The 20,518-nt window shown below is 36.8% G+C and overlaps 1 protein-coding gene across 9 annotated transcripts in view; it reads right to left on the bottom strand.

Annotated features, from left to right (window-relative positions):
• Positions 1 to 20,518, bottom strand: part of Dmxl1 (Dmx-like 1) — a 171,435-nt gene that overhangs the window by 115,008 nt on the left and 35,909 nt on the right. For all 9 annotated transcript variants that reach the window (XM_087592837.1, XM_087592831.1, XM_087592833.1 and 6 more), the window contains 9 exon segments: positions 19,572 to 19,740; positions 10,141 to 10,353; positions 9,038 to 9,291; positions 8,244 to 8,928; positions 8,034 to 8,155; positions 5,797 to 5,886; positions 5,616 to 5,718; positions 1,283 to 1,402; positions 391 to 612 (listed from right to left, as the gene is read on the bottom strand). In XM_087592837.1, coding sequence (XP_087448963.1) covers positions 391 to 612; positions 1,283 to 1,402; positions 5,616 to 5,718; positions 5,797 to 5,886; positions 8,034 to 8,155; positions 8,244 to 8,928; positions 9,038 to 9,291; positions 10,141 to 10,353; positions 19,572 to 19,740 — 1,978 coding nt within the window.

Raw genomic sequence — 20,518 nt, 5'->3', positions numbered from 1 at the left:
AATGGTGTTTTGTTTTTCTTATGGCAAAAGAAAAGTAAATAACACAGAGTAACCTGAGCTGAACACCAGCATTCATGTATGGCTCTCTGTTTCCTATGACCAGCCAGTTCAAGTTCCTGCCATGATAGTCTATACCTTAGAACTGGGAGTCAAATAAACCTCTCTTAGGTGGCTTTTTCAGGTAATTACTCAAAGCAGTAAGAAAAGTAAACAGAATTGGCTGACAAATGTTACATAACCTAAAACCATAGTAAGTCTTCAATATATATTCAAAGTACATACTGCTGTGTATGTACTTCAGAGCGAGGTATAGTATTTACTTATAAAAACAGTGGTAAGCATTCATGGCTTACGAAGTTGGATTAGTCTTTTTTGGTAAATTTTACAAACCTGCTGAAGGCTTAACACTTATTATTTCAACTCCTTCTGGCAAATCCAACTCTTTGCTGTATACCATTTCAGAAAAAAGAGACAACTTGCTGGTACTCTGGAGATTAGCTCTGCAAGCCTGGAATTTCTGTGAAAATGGAGATAGAATCTTCTCTGGAGAAGAGGAATAATGTTCTTCTGGTAGCCAAATAGCTTCTGATATTTTTGTATCTATTCTTTCATCTATAAAACAAAAAAACAAAACCAAAATCTGGGAGGGAATCCTTTATGAATAAGTATTGCAATTGCTACTTTTAAATAAATAGCTGAAATAAAAAAGATAACATTATAGATATACTGGTGATTATTTACAGAAAGGAAGAAAGCTGTTTTATTTTTGGTAGTCTAAATAAACTAGAATTATCAGCAGTATATAAAAATGGTTTCAAAACTCACTCAATAAACAATGGGAAGGAAGACGGGTTCAGGAAAAGATAATTGAAAGAGGAAGAAGAAGGGGGAAAAGGAAGGACAAAGTCAAGTAATTATACACATACATGAAAAGGTAATAATACATCTCTTACTTTGTATAATTAATATATAATATTAATTTTACTTATAAAAATGTATATGGTTTGTAAAACTGTGTTAAATATATGTAGGGCTATGTAATGAAGTAAAAGTGAATTTCTTTAAAAACAAAAAAAGCCCTATATTTTTCTATATTTTTTTACTTGTGTATGTATACTTGTTGAAATACAGGTCTATCTGAATATAAAAAAATAGTGGAGGGGTTGGGGATTTAGCTCAGTGGTAGAGCGCTTGCCTAGGAAGCGCAAGGCCCTGGGTTCGGTCCCCAGCTCTGAAAAAAAAAAAAAGAACCAAAAAAAAAAAAAAAAAATAGTCGACTTACCCAGTGAGACAGGAATCGACCTTAAGTGTAAATCCCACATACGTAAGAGTGAACGGTTGTCTTGAGTACACTCTATCACAACCAGGTAGAACTTTTCAGAAAATCCGTTACGTGAACTGCCTGTTGACATCAGGAATATTTTTCATTAAGACCGATGGATGAAATAGTATACTTAATATATGACGCTAATATACTTTATTTTTTTATAGAAAGAAACTTTAAAATGCAAAGCAGTATTATGGAATGGGTCATTAGCAAATGAATTTACATTAATTTGAAATTTTAACTATATACATGCTATGTGTAAATTTCATTTTAAGGTCTAAATTTAAAATTTTTACTTTGCGCATTTTTATCTTAAAATTCCTATTATAGTCATTACTATGGAACTGTTACAGTGAGGTATCACACACACTCACTGAGAGAGACAGAGACAAACCTACCTCACAGGGTAGTCCTAGAACTTGTGCTTACCATACAAGCCTAATGATACAATGTGCTAGCATACATCTATAGTCTCAGTTCTCCTTTACTGAGATAGGAGACTTGCCTGGAAGCTCAGATTCCCATTAGGCTAAAGGATGTAATGCATCAGCAGAACAAAACAAGTGAAACCCCATCTAAAAGAGGGAAGGCAAGAACTGAATAACCAAAGTTGTGTTTGCCTCCACATGTGCACAGCCTGCCATATCCACACCTTCATTTACACAAGCATGCACATACATGCACAGACAAAAAAAAAAAAACAAAAACAAAAGAGAAAAACTTCTTTCTCACTACTAAGTGTAAACAGCACAAAAGTTGCTAAAATGAGTAACTAAATGCATCATCTTGAAATTATCACAAAACCAATAGACCATTATTAGTTTCTCCTCAACACTGCAAACACATTTACTAAAAGAAAAACCCAATTTAAAAGAACAGAAACGGCAGCAGATCTTATCCAATAATCTAATACTAGAAGGGCAGATCGCAGAGCAAAAGACAAGTAACACAAAGAACCAAGACAACTTTCCTTCTCCAAAAATTATGAATTCCATATTAATGGCCCCTGGTTAAAATGATTTACATGAAATTCCATTGCAGAATTCAAAAGAATGTTTATGAATAGGGTAAAACAAGTCAAGGACTTGAATACTTTCCAAGAGATCATAAACAGCTGCATGAAATAATGAAGTTAATAGGAGACACAAAATAAAGAGATAAAAAATTGAGGAGAACTCACAATAAAAAGATGAAGGAAATGAAAAACATAATGGGTCACATAAGAACTCAATGGAAATGACCATTTCCATTACCAACAGAAATGACCATGTGACGATACACTATTGGGGTAAAAAGACAAAATGGAAGAATTAGATCCTTCAGACAAATGTATGAACCCAACATGCAAAAGCTCCGGAGCTCCATGACAAGGCACACCTACACAAGACTGACGCACAACAGAAAGTCCTATGTCATACTATAATGTACAAAACACTGAAAGTATTTATGTAGCTATGAAAAGGGTCAAACGACAAAGGCAGGTTCATCTGAACAACTGGTGACTTTTCAACCTCAACCAGAAAACTTTTAGACTGGTTTGTTTAAAAGCCTGAAATACCACAACTGTAAACCTGTCCTCATATACAAAATACTCCACTCAAACACTAAAGAATACATATTCTTCTTAGCACCCCAGTGAGACAACCTTAAAATAGATCACACCTTAGGACACAAAGTAAGTCTCAACAAATGCAGGATAATTCAAGCAACATCTAGTATTTTGTCTGACCACGAGATAAAGTAAAAAATTCTAAGAGAAAAAATATGAAGATAAAGCAGCAAGTTACTAAATGACAAATGGGTCATTGCAAAAATGAAGAGGGAAATAACAACTTCCTAAGAATAAATGAAAATGAAAACATAACAAAGCCAATGAAATCAGCCCTAAGATGAGCATTTATAGCTCTCAAGGAAGACTCTAAAAGCCAAAAGTTGGGGAGAACTGGGACAAAATAGTATCTCCTGGGCATTACAGAACCTCTGAATTCCTGAACTTACAGAGCTATGGCTGCCTGTGTAAGATCTGTATAAGATTATGTCAGTCAACATTCTACCATGAAAGAGAGGAGGCTTAGAAGAACCCACCCTATTAAAGAGGGACTAAAAATTGTCTACTTTTAGGTGAGGGAGAAAGGATCAGTATTCTTGAAGAGTATGGCTCCTGATAGGTTGACCATTCTCCAGCAGATGATCCCCTACCTTTGAGTATATAAGCTACATAAATTAGACTCAGTGGTAAGAAAAAAAAAGGTAGATCTGGGAAGAGTCAAGGGAAATTGTAAACTCTCAAAGAATAAAAAATATTATCTTAAGAAAAAAGAAAGTTAATTCTAAGGATCTTATATCTTCCTATATCAGGGAACTAACTCAAAGCGTAAGTCTGAAAATAAATTCTAAGTTAACTACTTTTCACTCAATCTATAAGAATTAAAAGAAAAATGAGGATAAGTCCATTTTATTTTTGAGTATTACAACAAAAACAAAAATACTCTGATAATAATAGCCATTTGTGAACTATTTTTCTTGATAGATCAAAAAGACAAAGTGTAACTCCATAGGTATTTTCTGGGAAAAGTAATATTTTTTAAAAAGTATATATAATCGGGAAGAATTCCTTGAATATTTTAAGAAATACTAGATCGGGGTGGGGATTTAGCTCAGTGGTAGAGCGCTTGCCTAGCAAGCGCAAAGCCCTGGGTTCGGTCCCCAGCTCCGAAAAATAGAAAAGAAAAAAAAAAAAAGAAATACTAGATCATGTATTTGACTTTAAAGAGAAAAATTTAAAAAGACTCTTAGAAAACACTAGAGACATAAGCAGCAGAGAAAAATTTACTATACATTAGAGTAAATTCCCTTAAAAAAAGTTTAGTTTTAATATATTTATTAAAAATAGGAGGGGTTGGGGATTTAGCTCAGCGGTAGAGCACTTGCCTAGCAAGTGCAAGGCCCTGGGTTTGGTCCCCAGCTCCAAAAAAAAAATTAAAAAAAAAAAAAAAATAGGATGCAGACACCTCTAGCCGCTTGCAGGGCCATCTATCATGCAGCACTGTGATACCTTTGCCATGTAGTCTGCTGGAATTTTCCTTTTGACTATTCTTTTATCTATTTTAGACAGGATCTCGCTCCATAGCCTTGACTGGCCTGCAGCTCACTATCTAAACCAGGCTGACCTCAAACTTCTAGCTGCCTCAGATTCACAAGAGCGAGATTAAAAGTATTCTCCATCTCACAAGGCTTTCTATTCCTTTCTTCAAATACTGGTCAAAGCCTGGGCATGCTTTGCTCAACACTCTGAACCTCTTTCTCACTTTTCCTCAAGCTGCTTTCCACCCTTGCCATGTGGTCCTTGTCCTCCACTGTGGACACATTGGCTTTCTCAGATACTAACTTTCAAAGGCTTATATTTTTCTCTTCTTCAACCTTCTCCTGGCAGAAGACAAGATTTACAGCATGTCTGTTCTGCTTGTTTTTCTCTCAATCTCTAATAAAATTTTCCCAGGGAGGATGGATGCTTAAGTGTGTGCAAGTGTGTTGAGGCCAGAGGTCGATGCTAAACTCTTTGACAAGCACTCTCTTTATATTCTGACTCAAATTCTCTCATTTCAAAATGTGTCTGTCTCTGTAATGTTGTCATTACAAATGTACTGCTATGTCCAGCTTTTTTTTTTTTTTTTTTTTTTTGGTTCTTTTTTTTCAGAGCTGGGGACCAAACCCAGGGCCTTGCGCTTCCTAGGCAAGCGCTCTACCACTGAGCTAAATCCCCAACCCCTATGTCCAGCTTTTTAAACATGAGTTCTAGAGATCAGCCTCAGATCCTTCATGCTATGTGACAAGCATTTTCTGTCTAAGCCAGCTTACCATCCTTTATTTTCCTCATTTTTAGCATATGGCCAGGATGTCCAGAACTACAAAACAACATGAAAAATAAAGTGTACTTTTACAGTTCATGAAAGCTCAGGGAATACTATGAAACATTAACTGAAACCACGGTAAGAAACTACCAATGGTTAATAGTAGAAAGATAAGCCAGGAGAAGGCCTGTATGTCTATATTCAAGCCATTTAGGAGGCTGAGGCAAGAGGATACCTTGAGCATGGGGTTTAAGGCCAGGCTAGGCACTTAATTAGATAATATAAGTGAGTATATAAATTCATGCACAGAAGAAAAAGATAGCAGTATTATGATAAAAATATCAACCTGAAAAGCAACTTGAAGTATATTAATTCAACTTTATTAACTATCTGATATAAGCTGAGTTAATACTTCTCAAATCACAATTCTTCCTTACCTGAATCCAATAAAATGCTATCTATTCCCAGACGTTTCTTCTCAAGGTTATTCAAAATGAAGTCTTCTTGAAAAACATGAAGCAACTGGGTTTTTCTGCCATGCTGAGATAAATAAACACCAACATAAGTTGATACACAGGTCATTTACTTAATGATAAATAGCAGAAAAATAATACTTACAAGCTTGGTAATAGAATCTAATGCAATAATGCATCCTGGTCTGGCTGTTGACTGCTGACTGACGATGTTAAATACTTCACCAACATATTTCTATTAAAAAAGAAAAATATCTTCTTTAATTAAAAAAAAAAACACAAAATTTCAAACACAGTTATAATAAATCATGAACTCAAGTAATATAAATATAGTTTCTTTCAACTATAAACATTATAGGATTTTCCATGATTTCCATATCATTTTAGGCAAAAGTTCAAGGACTATAAGGCCTCCTCCAAAGGATCTGACCAGGCTAACTCTCTGCTTTTATCTCTGACTACTCTAATTTACTTTACTCCACAATGACCTCCTTAGTGTTTTATTACATAACCAATATCTTTTGGCTGCAGGGTCAACCTTCTTTTTGAATCACTCTCCCTGTAGCCATATGTCTAGCTCATTCAATTCCTTCATGTGTTTTCTATAAAGCATTCCCTTAAACAGCCAGGGACACTCCCTATTTCTTTTGCAACACTGTTTCTCTCCACAGTACTTGTTAACCAATATATTTTTAGCTAGTTCCCTTCCACCAGCTTATCTTACTTCACTAGAATGAGCTTTCTGGTATTAGTTTCTGACTTTTTACAACCAAACTTCCAACAGTTAAAACAATGCTCAACAAATAAAAGACCCTCAATAAATGTCTCTTGTTACAAAAGCAATAAATGTGTGTAACATACATACTCATATGCTTTGCAAAACATTGTTTTATAAAATTATCCTTTAAAAAAAACTTCACAGGACATCATAAAGCAATGATCTACTACTTTTATACTCTGAGCATTAAAAACTGGACTAGGGGTTGGGGATTTAGCTCAGTGGTAGAGCGCCTGCCTAGGAAGCACAAGGCCCTGGGTTTGGTCCCCAGCTCCGAAAAAAAAAAAAAACAAAAAAAAAAAAAACCAAAAAAAACTGGTAACTATTGGTAAATTAGGTTAGAATCATCTAAGCAGGAAGCTTAAGCACAGTCTGCCTCAGGAGATATTTGAAAACACCAATAAGCCTGCAAATGCCTCCTGCAGAGCACACAGGAGACAGAAGCAAAAAGAGCTGTGTGTTTAAGGCTAGCCTATGTCTAAAAACACGTTTCTCTTTTCCTAAAGTCAAGTAATCAACCAAAAACAGAAAAACAAAACAAAAACCCAGCTACACATTAGTACTAAAAGAATGCAGAAATATTCTCTTAGTGGAGGGCTTAGTAAATAGAGACAGTAGGCTTCCACTAGTTAGGCTTTGTAAGAGGTGTAAGAAGTGGGTCTCTAGCATGGTATAAGTGTTAAACTTGAAAGACTTCCTTGGGGCTGGAGAGATGGTCAGCAGTTAAGAGCACTGACTACTCTTCCAGAGGTCCTGAGTTCAATTCCCAGCAACCACATGGTGGCTCACAAACATCTGTAATGGGATCTGATGCCCTCCTCTGGTGTATCTGAAGACAGCTACAGTGTAGTTATATAAAGTAAATAAATAAATCTTGAAGGAAGGAAGGAAGGAAGGAAGGAAGGAAGGAAGGAAGGAAGGAAGGAAGGGAGGGAGGGAGGGAAGGAGGAAGGAAGGAAGGAAGGAAGGAAGGAAGGAAGGAAGGAAGGAAGGAAGGAAGGAAGGAAGGAAGGCAGGCAGGCAGGCAGGCAGGCAGGCAGGCAGGCAGGCAGACTTTTTTGAGCTGCAACCAAGCCAAGGGCTTTTTCTTCTCATGTTTAAGATTAAAATTCCACTCTTATTATTCTCTAGAGTTGGTTCCTTTTAACTATAGAGGAACCAGCAAGTTTCTAAAGATGGTAGTCCCCATCTATCTTTGAGTAAAGAACATAGAACTAGACTCGGGGGGGAGGGGCTGAGGGAGGGGCTGAGACTTGAACTCATAGATCACAGGCTTATTGACATACATGCTCAACCAGGCTAACTTTGTGCTTTTCTCTCTGAGTACTCTTACTTTACTGCACCATGACTTCCTTGGTGTTTTAGTACATAACCAACATGTTTGTCTGCAGGGTCCGTGAGTATAAAACAATAATAATGAGCTCAACCCCAGTCTAGAAATAATGAAGGGGCTTAACTTAAAATCACTATACAAGTACAAGATGAAGGTTTTTTAAAAAAGTAACAAAATGTGACTATCTGTCACAAAATATAGGCCACAATTCTAGAACAGGTCAAGCAAGTACAGGTTAAGTATCTAAAAACATCATAAAGTTTGTACTTACAGAAATTTCAGGGTTGGAAAGCTCATATAAAAGTTTCTTGGCATCAATAACTGCTTCATATAACCTCAGATATTGTCCATCACTAGCTACAAAGCATGCACTAGGAGAGTTGCAGTATGCACCTAGAAGGTATTTATAAACATTTAAAACGTAACCTTTCAGTAAGTATATAAAAATCTAAATCACTGAAATGGAAATCAGTGTGCTTACCTAGACAGTAACTGGGTATGAGAGTAGGGAGCCATGCCACATTGGAAAAGGCAGAAACATGAAGAGAATTAATCCGGGCAAGCTCAGACACTCCTCCAGAAAAAGATAGTGGCCCAACTGGATCAACCCTCCAAAGAATAAGCTCACTATAAACTGCATTGGGATCTTGAAATGCCATATCAACGTTGCTTTTATTTTGCTGTGCCAAGGAACATTCTTCAATATTTATAGTGTCATGAGCTTGCTTTTGGTTACCAACATTTGGTGTCCTTAATGCATTATGGTGTGATGTTGTCAGTAATAAAGGTAATACTGAGTGGCAAGCTAAATCATTAAGATGAAAACGATGACCACAGTATCTGGATTTGTGAGAAATACTAAGCACTGTAGAAAAAGCAGATTCCTCAGCAAAACTAACCAGCCACTGATTCAAAGAACCATCAGCATGCTTTGAAATCATCATAACATTCGGGGTAAAAATACTTAATTTTAAGTTATTTGATGATTTACTGTGTCCAGAGGAGATAAGCATTGATGTAGAGCGAGTGAGGCCAGTAGGTTTCTGTTTTCCTTGTTGAATAGCCAAGTCAACATTCTTGGTACAGGCGTACATTACTATGCTTTTACAAAGAGAGTTTGCATCACCTGTGGGGAAAGCTACAGGGATTCTGGAAACAAAGGACACCTAGAATTAAGAAGGTGGGTATTAGAACATATAATTACATAAAAACATGTTACAAAAAGTTTTCACATTAACAAAAAAGAATGAACTCATCATAGATGATTAACAGTACCTGAACTTGACGAAACATACCAGGCTGGTATTCATCTAGCCAATCTACATGCCAAACTAGTAAAGACCCATCCATGGGATGAATACTGAAAAGCATGTCTGCGTTTTTACTCCATTCAGACAGAAGCACTTCAATCTGATGATCAATGGCAGCAGATGATAATGGTGTAAAACTTGAGCTTGGTAACATTTTGTCTTCACCCAATTCCTTCTTTTCATGATTTATTTTTAAATCATCAACACCACCATCCATTTCTATAAGCAAAAGTTCATGAACCAATAAAGTTATCACTATAAATTAAAAGAGCTTTCTAAAAGAATTCAAGGTGAAAAACATACTTTTTGTATTAACAAGAAATAAGATCAATGAAGTTAACTTAGCAATCAGACAGCTAGTGGGATATGCTCACATGTACATCTTTATCTTTCAAAAAGTCCAGACTCAATGCCCACTCCTTAACTCCTGGATAAGGAATATTAAAGGGGGCAATGACAAATTTTTTGACCAAATTTAAATGAAAAAAAAATAAAAGCTTAAAAATTGGTTAGAAAATGACTCTGTGATTCTGTCTTGCCAGTGTAATCAGAGTGGAAGTGGTATGTATCAATTCTGTGTCAAGGCAGAGAGAAAACACATGTACCCTCTCCCTGCCCTCTCCTCCTCCACATCCAACTGCATGATGGATGCAAAGTAGTCTAAGCCCCTATACAAAATGCACTGTGCCATTAGTGGTACAGTGGTAACCATACTTGCCTTATTTCACACAGTGTTTATCAACTCTAATATACATATAGATCAAATATATTTAAATTGCAGATTCAGGAAAGTAGTTGTATAGTATATGAGATAATGTATTTGATGCCATTAATCTATACATAATTCATAAAGCCACAAGAATTGATAAACCCAAAATATCAGAAGGCTCTGGGGGAAAAAAAGTAGTGTGATCAAGAGTATTTATACCCAGTTATTAAATGAGCTAGTCCATATTTACATTATGCCCTAATGACCTTGGGAAATTATCTCTTATAATAAGTAGTTTTATCCTCAAAAACTACTTATTTTGGACTCAAAATAAAATTTCATCCTTCTTAAATCTTTACCTTCATCAGATTTTACATCTGCCTGAATAGAGTCTTCTACACTGGCCTCAGATGAGGGCTGTTCAAAACTCTTTCTAAGTTGCTGTAAGAAGACCTCCATGGACAAAGTAAAATGCAACTCTTTATTGTTTAACCAGTGTACCACAAAAGGTCCACACTGCTCTTCATTTACACTTAAACTCAAAGACGTAATAGATGGAAGAAGAGGGATGTCTATAAAGAAAAACAAATGACAAAATTAAAATTGCAAACCACTATAACACAGAATACACAATTTCTATTTTCATTATACTTTTGTTTGTATAAAATTTATCTAGTTTTAAATTTAACTTAAAAGTTATTTTACAACTAGAAACTAGAAACAACCTAGATGTCTATCAACTGATAAATATATAATGAAAATGTGGTACATTTATACAATGGAATATTATTCAGCTGTTTAATAAAATAAATTTGCAGGTAAATGGATGAAGCTGAAAAAATATGCTAAGTGAGGTAATTCAGATCCCAAAGGGTAAACACTGCATGTTTCTCTCTAACATGTGGATGTTAGCTTTCAAATTTATGATATGTATGTTATAATTCAAATAACCATTGACATTAGAAACTAGCAAGGAACAAAGGGGAAGGAAAAGATCTCTCAAGGAGGAGGAAGCAGAATACAGTGTTAAGGAGAGATAAGGGAGAAAAGAGAATATGTGAATTAAATGTCAAGGGATTAAAAGACAGGGTAAAAGGAGAAATATGAAGAGGGACAAATAACGCTAAAGTGCATTTGAAAAACTATACGGATCTAAGTGGAGTCACCATACATTGGGAGAAACAATGCTCCAACTAGACATCTTATACGGCCAAGAAAAACCTCCAGTGCTAGGAATGAGCTACGTCTTATTGTTGGCCAAAGGGGTACCAGAATCACGGGCAACTGTCAAGGCTATTGGAGGCTTTCCACAACATTTCTTGTATCATCAAATAGAGAAACTGAGCTGGAAACAGGAAAACAGGTCTACAGCACTCCTGAAACACAGGTTTATAGGACAATTTAGCCACTGTCAGAAATAGCAGAACAAAGTAACACTAGAGATAATCTGATGGCGAGAGGCATACACAGGAACCCAAGCAACAGAAACCAAGACTACATGACATCATGGGAGCCCAATTCTCCCACCAAAGCAAAAACGGAATATCCAAACAACCCGGAAAGGCAAGATCTAGTTTCAAAATCATATTTGATCATGATGCTGGAGGACTTCAAGAAAGACGTGAAGAACTCCCTTAGAGAACAAGTAGAAGCCTACAGAGAGGAATCACAAAAATCCCTAAAAGAATTCCAGGAAAACATAAATAAACAAGTAGAAGCCCATAGAGAGGAGTCACAAAAATCCCTGAAAGAATTCCAGGAAAACACAATCAAACAGTTGAAGGAATTAAAAATGGAAATAGAAGCAATCAAGAAAGAACACATGGAAACAACCCTGGATATAGAAAACCAAAAGAAGAGACAAGGAGCTATAGATACGAGCTTCACCAACAGAATACAAGAAATGGAAGAGAGAATCTCAGGAGCAGAAGATTCCATAGAAATCATCGACTCAACTGTCAAGGATAATGTAAAGCAGAAAAAGCTACTGGTCCAAAACATACAGGAAATCCAGGACTCAATGAGAAGATCAAACCTAAGGATAATAGGTATAGAAGAGAGTGAAGGCTCCCAGCTCAAAGGACCAGTAAATATCTTCAACAAAATCATAGAAGAAAACTTCCCTAACCTAAAGAAAGAGATACCCATAAGCATACAAGAAGCCTACAGAACTCCAAATAGATTGGACCAGAAAAGAAACACCTCCAGTCACATAATAGTCAAAACACCAAACGCACAAAACAAAGAAAGAATATTAAAAGCAGTAAGGGAAAAAGGTCAAGTAACATATAAAGGCAGACCTATCAGAATCACGCCAGACTTTTCGCCAGAAATTATGAAAGCCAGAAGATCCTGGACAGATGTCATACAGACCCTAAGAGAACACAAATGCCAGCCCAGGTTACTGTATCCTGCAAAACTCTCAATTAACATAGATGGAGAAACCAAGATATTCCATGACAAAACCAAATTTACACAATATCTTTCTACAAATCCAGCACTACAAAGGATAATAAATAGTAAAGCCCAACATAAGGAGGCAAGCTATACGCTAGAAGGAGCAAGAAACTAATCGTCTTGGCAACAAAACAAAGAGAAGAAAAGCACACAAACATAACCTCATACCCAAATATGAATATAACATAAGCAATAATCACTATTCCTTAATATCTCTCAACATCAATGGCCTCAACTCCCCAATAAAAAGAAATAGATTAACAAACTGGATACGCAACGAGGACCCTGCATTTTGCTGCCTACAGGAAACACACCTCAGAGACAAAGACAGACACTACCTCAGAGTGAAAGGCTGGAAAACAACTTTCCAAGCAAATGGTCAGAAGAAGCAAGCTGGAGTAGCCATTCTAATATCAAATAAAATCAATTTCCAACTAAAAGTCATCAAAAAAGGTAAGGAAGGACACTTCATATTCATCAAAGGAAAAATCCACCAAGATGAACTCTCAATCCTAAATATCTATGCCCCAAATACAAGGGCACCTACATATGTAAAAGAAACCTTACTGAAGCTCAAAACACACATTGCACCTCACACAATAATAGTAGGAGATTTCAACACCCCACTCTCATCAATGGACAGATCATGGAAACAGAAATTAAACAGAGACGTAGACAGACTAAGAGAAGTCATGAGCCAAATGGATTTAACAGATATTTATAGAATATTCTATCCTAAAGAAAAAGGATATACCTTCTTCTCAGCTCCTCATGATACTTTCTCCAAAACTAACCATATAATTGGTCAAAAAACGGGCCTCAACAGGTACAGAAAGGTAGAAATAATCCCATGCGTGCTATCAGACCACCATGGCCTAAAGCTGGTCTTCAATAACAATAAGGGAAGAATGCCCACATACACGTGAAAATTGAACAATGCTCTACTCAATGATAACCTGGTCTAGGAAGAAATAAATAAAGAAATTAAAGACTTTTGAGAATTTAATGAAAATGAAGGTAAAACATACCCAAACTTATGGGACACAATGAAAGCTGTGCTAAGAGGAAAACTCATAGCGCTGAGTGCCTGCAGAAAGAAACAGGAAAGAGCATATGTCAGCAGCTTGACAGCACACCTAAAAGCTCTAGAACAAAAAGAAGCAAATATACCCAGGAGGAGTAGAAGGCAGGAAATAATCAAACTGAGAGCTGAAATCAACCAAGTAGAAACAAAAAGGACCATAGAAAGAATCAACAGAACCAAAAGTTGGTTCTTTGAGAAAATCAACAAGATAGATAAACCCTTAGCCAGACTAACGAGAGGACACAGAGAGTGTGTCCAAATTAACAAAATCAGAAATGAAAAGGGAGACATAACAACAGATTCAGAGGAAATTCAAAAAATCATCAGATCTTACTATAAAAACCTATATTCAACAAAACTTGAAAATCTTCAGGAAATGGACAATTTCCTAGACAGATACCAGGTACCGAAGTTAAATCAGGAACAGATAAACCAGTTAAACAACCCCATAACTCCTAAGGAAATAGAAGCAGTCATTAAAGGTCTCCCAACCAAAAAGAGCCCAGGTCCAGACGGGTTTAGTGCAGAATTCTATCAAACCTTCATAGAAGACCGCATACCAATATTATCCAAACTATTCCACAAAATTGAAACAGATGGATCACTACCGAATACCTTCTACGAAGCCACAATTACTCTTCTACCTAAACCACACAAAGACACAACAAAGAAAGAGAACTTAAGACCAATTTCCCTTATGAATATCGACACAAAAATACTCAATAAAATTCTGGCAAACCGAATCAAAGAGCACATCAAAACAATCATCCACCATGACCAAGTAGGCTTCATCCCAGGCATGCAGGGATGGTTTAATATACGGAAAACCATCAACGTGATCCATTATATAAACAAACTGAAAGAACAAAACCACATGATCATTTCATTAGACGCTGAGAAAGCATTTGACAAAATTCAACACCCCTTCATGATAAAAGTCCTGGAAAGAATAGGAATTCAAGGCCCATACCTGAACATAGTAAAAGCCATATACAGCAAACCAGTTGCTAACATTAAACTAAATGGAGAGAAACTTGAAGCAATCCCACTAAAATCAGGGACTAGACAAGGCTGCCCACTCTCTCCCTACTTATTCAATATAGTTCTTGAAGTTCTAGCCAGAGCAATCAGACAACAAAAGGAGGTCAAGGGGATACAGATCGGAAAAGAAGAAGTCAAAATATCACTATTTGCAGATGACATGATAGTATATTTAAGTGATCCCAAAAGTTCCACCAGAGAACTACTAAAGCTGATAAACAACTTCAGCAAAGTGTCTGGGTATAAAATTAACTCAAATAAATCAGTTGCCTTCCTCTATACAAAAGAGAAACAAGCCGAGAAAGAAATTAGGGAAACGACACCCTTCATAATAGACCCAAATAATATAAAGTACCTCGGTGTGACTTTAACAAAGCAAGTAAAAGATCTGTACAATAAGAACTTCAAGACACTGAAGAAGGAAATTGAAGAAGACCTCAGAAGATGGAAAGATCTCCCATACTCATGGATTGGCAGGATTAATATAGTAAAAATGGCCATTTTACCAAAAGCAATCTACAGATTCAATGCAATCCCCATCAAAATACCAATCCAATTCTTCAAAGAGTTAGACAGAACAATTTGCAAATTCATCTGGAATAACAAAAAACCCAGGATAGCTAAAGCTATCCTCAACAATAAAAGGACTTCAGGGGGAATCACTATCCCTGAACTCAAGCAGTATTACAGCACAAGAGTGATAAAAACTGCATGGTATTGGTACAGAGACAGAGAGACAGACCAATGGAACAGAATTGAAGACCCAGAAATGAACCCACACACCTATGGGCACTTGCTTTTGACAAAGGAGCCAAAACCATCGAATGGAAAAATGATAGCATTTTCAGCAAATGGTGCTGGTTCAACTGGAGGTCAACATGTAGAAGAATGCAGATCGATCCATGCTTATCACCCTGTACAAAGCTTAAGTCCAAGTGGATAAAGGAACTCCACATCAAACCAGATACATTCAAACTAATAGAAGAAAAACTAGGGAAGCATCTGGAACACATGGGCACTGGAAAAAATTTCCTGAACAAAACACCAATGGCTTATGCTGTAAGATCAAGAATCAACAAATGGGATCTCATAAAACTGCAAAGCATCTGTAAGGCAAAGGACACTGTGGTTAAAACAAAACGGCAACCAACAGATTGGAAAAAGATCTTTACCAATCCTACAACAGATAGAGGCCTTATATCCAAAATATACAAAGAACTCAAGAAGTTAGACCGCAGGGAGACAAATAACCCTATTAAAAAATGGGGTTCAGAGCTAAACAAAGAATTCACAGCTGAGGAATGCCGAATGGCTGAGAAACACCTAAAAAAATGTTCAACATCTTTAGTCATAAGGGAAATGCAAATCAAAACAACCCTGAGATTTCACCTCACACCAGTGAGAATGGCTAAGATCAAAAACTCAGGTGACAGCAGATGCTGGCGAGGATGTGGAGAAAGAGGAACACTCCTCCATTGTTGGTGGGATTGCAGACTGGTACAACCATTCTGGAAATCAGTCTGGAGGTTCCTTAGAAAATTGGACATTGAACTGCCTGAGGATCCAGCTATACCTCTCTTGGGCATATACCCAAAAGATGCCCCAACTTATAAAAAAGACACGTGCTCCACTATGTTCATAGCAACCTTATTTATAATAGCCAGAAGTTGGAAAGAACCCAGATGCCCTTCAACAGAGGAATGGATACAGAAAATGTGGTACATCTACACAATGGAATATTACTCAGCTATCAAAAACAATGACTTTATGAAATTCGTAGGCAAATGGTTGGAACTGGAAAATAGCATCCTGAGTGAGGTACCCCAATCACAGAAAAACACACATGGTATGCACTCATTGATAAGTGGCTATTAGCCCATATGTTTGAATTACCCTAGATGCCTAGAACACATGAAACTCAAGACAGATGATCAAAATGTGAATGCTTCACTCCTTCTTTAAAAGGGGAACAAGAATACCCTTGGCAGGGAATAGAGAGGCAAAGATTAAAACAGACACAGAAGGAATACCCATTCAGAGCCTGCCCCACATGTGTGGCCCATACATATACAGCCATCCAATTAGACAAGATGGATGAAGCAAAGAAGTGCAGGCCTACAGGAGCCGGATGTGGATCGCTCCTGAGAGACACAGCCAGAATACAGCAAATACAGAGGCGAATGCCAGCAGCAAACCACTGAACTGAGAAGGGGACACCCGTTGAAGGAATCAGAGAAAGAAATGGAAGAGCTTGAAGGAGCTCGAGACCCCTTATGAACAACAATGCCAAGTAACCAGAGCTTCCAGGGACTAAGCCACTACCTAAAGACTATATACATGGACTGACCCTGGACTCTGACCTCATAGGTAGCAATGAATATTCTAGTAAGATCACCAGTGGAAGGGGAAGCCCTTGGTCCTACTAAGACTGAACCCCAGTGAACGTGATTGTTGGTGGGAGGGCGGCAATGGGGGGAGGATGGGGAGGGGAACACCCATAAAGAAGGGGAGTGGGAGGGGTTAGGGGGATGTTTGCCCAGAAACCGGGAAAGGGAATAACACTCGAAATGTAAATAAGAAATACTCAAGTTAATAAAAAAAAAAAGAAAGAAAGAAAAAAAGAAAATTCAAGTCTATCATGTTAATGAAAGCTGAATCATGTTGTTATCAATAGAAGGCTACAACGGTCTTAAAGAATACAAACAATATTCTCCAAATTAAGTTTTTTCCACGATAAAAGATTTTGAAAAGAAATCAATAGAATCATCTGTTTGGTTTATCTATAGTTAAGACAAAAGTAGAAATAATACTCGAATAAATGGTAAAGGAAAGAACCTTTCCCTTGATTCTCCTATCAGAAGCAAGCTCTAGTGCATCCAACCCAAGAGTTTCTGTTTATATATAGTAACAAGTATTTTGATTATTTATTTACCTAATCTAACATCTGATTACAGACTTCAAGAGAGCAGGTTGTCAGTTATTAAAGTGTCACTTTCTCTCCAATTCCTAACACTACCCCTAATTTCTACACTGGTATAGATTAAGCAACTAACTAAAAGCCCCAAACAGCTGAACTGCCAATTTCATTGTTCTTGGGTAGAGCTGGGGACTGAAATGGCACTTCTCCAAGAAGTTATGGAAAAGGCTTTCTCTTTTTTGGCTTGCACCAATTCAAATAAGATTAGAATGCATTAACTGACAATAGGAGTTACAACTGTTAAGTACATAAGAGAAGAAATACTGATTGCTTTTAGCAAGATATTCTAACTAAAGAAAACTCAGCTTTTTGTTCCACTCAAAGAACACAAAGGTTATTTTTGTAACAAACTTTCATGGTGAGGATATAAGAATGGAAATGAGATTCCAACAATATTGTGTTTTGACATGCTATAAGATTTTTGTCTTAATCACTGTTATACTGCCATTAAGAGACATCATGACAAAGCAACTTTTATAGAAGAAGCATTCAATTGGGGCTTGCTTACAGTTTCTGAGGTTAGTGCATTATTATTATGGTGGGGAGCGTGGTGACATGCAGGTGCTGGAGAAGTAGCTCAGAGTTCTACAATCTGTTCTGTTGGCAGAGTGCTAGCCTAGCATTTCAAACCTCAAAGCCCATGCCCAGTGGAGCACTTCCTTCAACAGGGACATTCCTAACCCTTTTAATTCTTTCAAATAGTGCCACTCCCTGGTGACTTGGCATTTAAATATGAGTATGGAAGCCATTCTTATTTAGACCACCACAGTTTTCCTAGGTGACCTATAATTTAAAGAAAGTTTTAGTTCTCCTTATTGGAACTTGTCAAGGAGATGCCACACTCAAATTCGGGTTCTTCTTTCAATAATTGCTTATGCTTTTTCATTAAAGTGAGAGTTCAGGCTTGCTTTATTCTTTTAATATTGTTGCTTTTTACATTAATTTCATTTTTTTCTGAGGTGCTACAAATCAAAGCAAGGGCCTCATTCATGCTAAAAAACCACTTTACCACTGAGCTACACTGTAGCCTAATACTGTCCTTTACTCAACAGGGGTCTTCGATATTACACCATTGACTTTGTAGGTAACTGGTTTATAAGCACTGTCAGTTTTATGTATTTGATAAAGGTGATCTTTCCCAAATCTAAGTAACATTTTAATAAAGATGATTCAATATTCTGACATATTTTTCTTGGCTCATGGATACTTTTACAACTAAGATTACAGTCAACCAAATAAATCAAGAGTATCTCTATACTTTGACTTAGCAGAGCTCATTCTGGTAGACAGAATTCTATTCAAGTAGTTAACTGATAATTCCATTGCTATATTTCCTTGAAAATGCAATATAGCAATTTCCATGAAATGGGTTATGCTTAATTGATGTTCAAGAATATTCTATAATATCAAGGCTAGCCTTGGCTATATAATGAGACTCTGTCTAAAAAGAGGAGGTGGGGGGGTAGTAAAGAAAAAAAGATAGTGAAAGGTAGAAGTTTTAAGATTGCCCTCCCTAGACCAAAGTTTAGAGCAGAAGAAAGAAACTGGTCGGGCCCTAAAACTGCAATTACACCAGCCGGTTCAGCAATCTCTCCCAGGAACTAGCTGACCATAAAGTTAGATTAAAATCTTAAAGAACAATCTTGAGAAACAGGAAGCTTCTCCTTGTTATTTTCACTGGTATTCTCGACATTTTCCAATGACGCCATCCCTACCCACTTAGGTTGTGGTTTCTTCCTTTAAATACCCCTTTCTCCCAGCTACTCGGGGTCGAACTCCTCTACCCCTGCGTTGGATATGAGTCTCAACACCAGTGCACTGGTTCCTATCAATAAACCTCGTGTAATTACAGCAAGGATGGTCTCTCGTGAGTTCTTAGGGGGTCGTGTCATCCCGAGGCTTGAGTGAGGGTCTCCCCACTCCAGGGGTCTTTCAATAGGAAAAGAGAAGGAGGCATTATAGTCTACAAGATATATATAAAAAAAGTCTTTTGTTCTAGAGAAAGGGACTAAAGTGTAAAAGTCAAAAGAATTTTCCTCCTTCTGTAAAGGTGGTATTAATTATGTGCAACTACTACCTTTTTTTTTTTTAAAGAAACAGTTTGAGATAGTACTTTAAGTGCACCATCTGTGACCCCTGATTTTTTTATACTCACAGAAAATATCTACTAAAATGATAAGTACTTAATTCTCTAAATTCACAGGTATCCAGATGGTGTGATAGTTAATTACCTGTGGCTGGGTTGATGCTGGCTGCAATATGAAAGTGACAAAGTGCATTGGCATGCAGTGGCGTGTTCCTGTGGACACGGTGAGGATCCTGCTGATGAGGCAGATAGCCAGTATGTGCTACAAGAGCAAGTGATCTACTCCGACCTCTACGGAAAGGTCTCAGATTTACCTGTATAAATAAATACAAAATGAAATGACTGCTACATCACAATTGTCAGAATGAATAAAAAAATGCTATTTTATGTAATTATATATGTAAAAAATATTTCTCCATTTTTTGTATATCAAATTTAAATTTGAAGAGTAAGTATCTGGACTACTATTTTCACATTTGCTTTTCAACATCTAAAATCAATTTCCAGAACTTAGAAGTAAAACATATAAACAATCAAAAACCTGAAAAACCAGTAAGATGGGGATAGTGATGGACACTTGAATCTTAGCACCTGGGAGAAAGGTAGGAAGAGCTCTGATTGAGTTCTAAGCTAACCTGAACTATACAATGAGACAGCCAATAATGAAGCCTTTTCTCCAAAAATAAAACAAAGTACCAACCAAGATCTGTATACTTGTTGTTTTTGCCCATAACTTGCTCCCTGTAACTATGATATAACCATGATATACAAGTTATTCAATTGTTTGAAAAGCATCATTTTTCACAGAGATAATTTTATCTGACCTCATGTGGTATCCAATTTAAACATTTGCTATTTTGATATTTCATAGCATGAAATAATTCATATAGAACCTAAGGTTATTGCAGAGAAGAACATAGATTCCTAGTCAAACACTTTTTGTTATGTGATTATTATACAAAGTCATTGAATATGCCACACAGCTTAATTATATTCTGAGCCATCAGCTCTGTGCCTTGCAGTCCAGCCTCGTCTATATGAGTTCCAGGACAGCTAGAGCTACATAGTGAGATAGTGAGACCCTGTACAAAC

The sequence above is a fragment of the Rattus norvegicus genome, chromosome 18 (assembly GCF_021556685.1).
Source record: "Rattus norvegicus strain SHRSP/BbbUtx chromosome 18, alternate assembly SHRSP_T2T, whole genome shotgun sequence".
NCBI classification, from domain to species: domain Eukaryota; kingdom Metazoa; phylum Chordata; class Mammalia; order Rodentia; family Muridae; genus Rattus; species Rattus norvegicus.
This window is presented reverse-complemented; position numbering and strand designations above follow the sequence as displayed.